This window comes from Sinocyclocheilus grahami, unplaced genomic scaffold (genome assembly GCF_001515645.1).
Source record: "Sinocyclocheilus grahami isolate Dianchi unplaced genomic scaffold, SAMN03320097.WGS_v1.1 scaffold24.1, whole genome shotgun sequence".
Classification (NCBI taxonomy): domain Eukaryota; kingdom Metazoa; phylum Chordata; class Actinopteri; order Cypriniformes; family Cyprinidae; genus Sinocyclocheilus; species Sinocyclocheilus grahami.
Window position 1 is genome coordinate 1,551,955 of NW_015505203.1, and position 3,572 is coordinate 1,555,526.

Here is a 3,572-nt window from a genome sequence, read left to right on the forward strand (position 1 = left end):
TGGAACCAATTAAATAAGAAACGAATGTTTAAAAAAACTTCCAAAATCATCTTAGATAAACGGCAAAATTCAACAGGCTTTTCAGAATCCAAAATACTGCCAAACAGGCACTTTTGCATTTCGTTTCGAAACGAAATCATCCGCAATCGTATTGTCTGTCTCACCTCACTCTTCTTGTCAGTCAGCTCGACTCACTCTCCTCACTGGAAAAATGAAATCTGATCTGTGATGCGACTGTCGTTCGGCACGCTGCATTGAGCAGCCGTGTTCAGTTTTTAATTGTAGTGTATGTTCTTTTACTGAACTAAATCATTTTTATTACTATAAAAAAAATCTAACCGACGGTGGGGGTTGGTGCCGCGGTGGGCAAGTGAGGTAACCGGTGTTGCGGCTTAACACCGGTATCACCGTCAGCACCGTCTATCACGGCAAACCTACTCATCACACAGTACCAAAAGGACACATATTGTTCATACAATTCATTACATTCTTACATTCTCGTACACACAAAAATCCAATTTTCTACATAGACATAATTTATTTTATATAAAGCTACCACTAAATTAAAAAAATATATTTAGTAGTATTTAATTTTATTAATTTTATACATTGAATTTTTTGTTAATTGTTTTCAATATTTTCTCAACATTCTCTTTAACAGTTGCTGAGGAAAGAGAATTTGGACCTAAAGTTGACTCCATACAAAGTTCTGGCGACGAGCACCAAACATGGTCAGTACTGATTCACTTATTGCATGCAGAACAAACCCACGAGCCAGTCAATTCACATACTGTATTGGAGTTTCATTTTGCACTGGATGCATATGATTTGTCTGCAGGTTTTATGCAGTTTGTGCAGTCAGTACCTGTGGCTGAGGTTTTGGCAACTGAAGGCAACATTCAGGTAATGCAATGTATCAGGAGTTGTCCAATACTGCTCCTGGAAGACCAAATTGTAAAGTAAACACTCCTGAACCTGCTAATCAAGGTTTTCAGGATCACTAGAAACATCCTAGCAGGTGTGTTGAAGCAGGTTTAAGCTACGTAGAAGCGGACACCTCTGCATAACATGGTCATAAAAAGAACTGCCCGATTATTTCAAATAAAATTGAAAACGTGATATGGCCTACCACAGTTAGTAAATTCTAGAAGCCTTATTTATTTATATTTTATTTTATTATTTTATTTATATTTTATTAAAAATAAAATGTGTGTGTGCTGCGTATGCTATTGTATAATATACTTTTATAAAATACAATTTTAATTAATTGTTCAATTAGGTATGGCACATACCACATTTTTGTGTATGAAACACATTTCTCTGTGTTTATTTGTAATATATCTAAAGAATGAAGTCTCATATCTTTGTATTTCTCTTGGTAAACTATGTCTCCATGCAGAGTTTCTTCCGAAAGCACGCTCCGAATGATAAGGGGCCATACGGCATCAGCTCTGAAGTCATGGACACATACGTTAAAAGCTGTGGTGAGCCTCAGTTTCTGGATCCATTAGTACTATATTTAGCTCATTATTTATTTAGAATTTTAAAAATTTGCTAAATCATGATCTATATTTCAGCGGGCTATTGTGTCATCACATACATCTTAGGGGTTGGAGACAGACATCTAGACAACTTGCTTCTCACAAAGACTGGTACCTTCCATAAATGCACCACAATTTTTAATGACTTGCAAGCACTGAAAATAAAAACAGATTGGATATGCTGATCTGTCTCTCTGGCTTGCAGGGAAGCTGTTTCATATCGATTTTGGATATATTTTGGGTCGGGACCCTAAACCCCTGCCACCCCCCATGAAGCTGAGCAAGGAGATGGTGGAGGGGATGGGGGGCATGCAGAGTGAACAATACCAGGAGTTCAGGAAACAGTGCTACACTGCCTTCCTGCACCTGCGCAGGTGAGTTACAAACGGAAGACATACACACTAATATTTAAAAGTTTGACTTTTTGAAAGAAAGTAGTATATGCAGCATTGGTGCATTAAATTGATCAAAAGTGGCAGTCAGTATTTATAATAATATGAAATGTTTCTTGAGCACCAAATCAGCATATTAGAAGAATTTAAATGAAAGTTCATGTCACAAAAATACTGGAGTATTGGCTGCTGAAAATTCAGCTTTGCCATCATAGAAATAAATTACATTTTAAAATATATTAAAATAGAGAAGTTATTTTTTAAGTTATAACAATATTTCACAATATTACTCTTTTTGATCAAATGAAATGCTACCTTGGTAAGCATTACAGACTTTTTTTCAAAAACATTACTGACCCCAAACTTTTGAATCGTAGTGTACTTCATTTATGGAGTATATCAGTAGACTAAATCAGTGTGTCCCAACCTTTTTTTAGTCGCGGCACCCTTTGGAAATTTTAACAAATTTGTGGCACCCTACAAAATTACTTTTGTAACAATATTTGAATTTCTAACTTTGATATGATACTTTGAAAAGTATAGATATTCATTTACATTACATTTACATTTAGTCATTTAGCAGACACTTTTTTCCAAAGCGACTTGCAAATGAGGACAATAGAAGCGATCAAAACTAACAAAAGAGCAACAATATGTAAGTGCAAATGACAAGTCTCGGTTAGCCTAACGCAGTACACTTAGCAAGGTTTTTTATATATATATATATACACACACATACACACACAAAAAGAAAAACAAGTAGATAGAATAGAAAAAATAGAAAGCTAGTGTTAGTTTTTTTTTATAAAAAAGAAGATAAATAGATGAAGTAGAATTAAAATAGAATAGAAAGTGCTAGAGTTAGAGGGTCGGTCAAATAAAGATTAATAATAAATATTCGATACAGCAGGGAAGAACTGCAGAATATACTGTCATACAGATATTTTTAATATTATTACATTTTATGTCCATCAATGGTGGCAATCAGTAGGATAATTTCTAATGAAGAGACTTTTTGTTGACTCCAATTTTGTTGCAGTAGCATGAGATATATTGATTTCAAACTTTGAATTGAACAAAAAATTACAAGTAAGCAGTCACTAATAAAATAAGAACAAATAAACACATTACTAATGATAGCACAAATAAAAAATAACGATAGGCCTACAAATGAAATAAATTGCTTTTTAGTTTTTCAGGTAGGTTTAAAGAGATTAAGAGATTTTTTATTTTATTTTTTTATTTTATTTTTTTTACCAATTATCCAAGTAATGTTTAGTCCTCCTAGAACGCTATTATTATCAGAACACGCGAGCATAACATAGCGGTTAGCAGATCAATGAATGAGAGGGCAGCGTTACCAGAGTTGCCCATATACCACACCATGTTACAACACAGTAGGGCTATTGCAGACAGAAACAATACTGTAAAAAAATATGTTTCCTGTCAGCTTGATTTTTGGACTTTGCTGTTCCGATGAGCATGAATAGTGTATGAGTGGACAGTGGAGCGCATAGAGCGGGATAATACGCAGAGCGTCGCACCACATGAAAGTGAAACCTGAACTCATTTTCGGTAGCCGGAATTTCGGTGCATCTCTAATTATTGGCGACATCAGAAATGGATATTATATAATAGA

General features: G+C 34.6%; 1 protein-coding gene across 1 annotated transcript in view; it reads left to right on the forward strand.

Moving 5' to 3' along the window:
- The window catches only part of pik3c3 (phosphatidylinositol 3-kinase, catalytic subunit type 3), a 17,825-nt gene that overhangs the window by 11,558 nt on the left and 2,695 nt on the right, over window positions 1–3,572 (forward strand). The window contains exons 18-22 of the mRNA XM_016246905.1: window positions 662–731; window positions 839–903; window positions 1,400–1,484; window positions 1,578–1,652; window positions 1,747–1,915. Of these exons, the coding sequence (XP_016102391.1) occupies window positions 662–731; window positions 839–903; window positions 1,400–1,484; window positions 1,578–1,652; window positions 1,747–1,915 (464 nt within the window). The remainder of the gene's footprint in view (window positions 1–661; window positions 732–838; window positions 904–1,399; window positions 1,485–1,577; window positions 1,653–1,746; window positions 1,916–3,572) is intronic.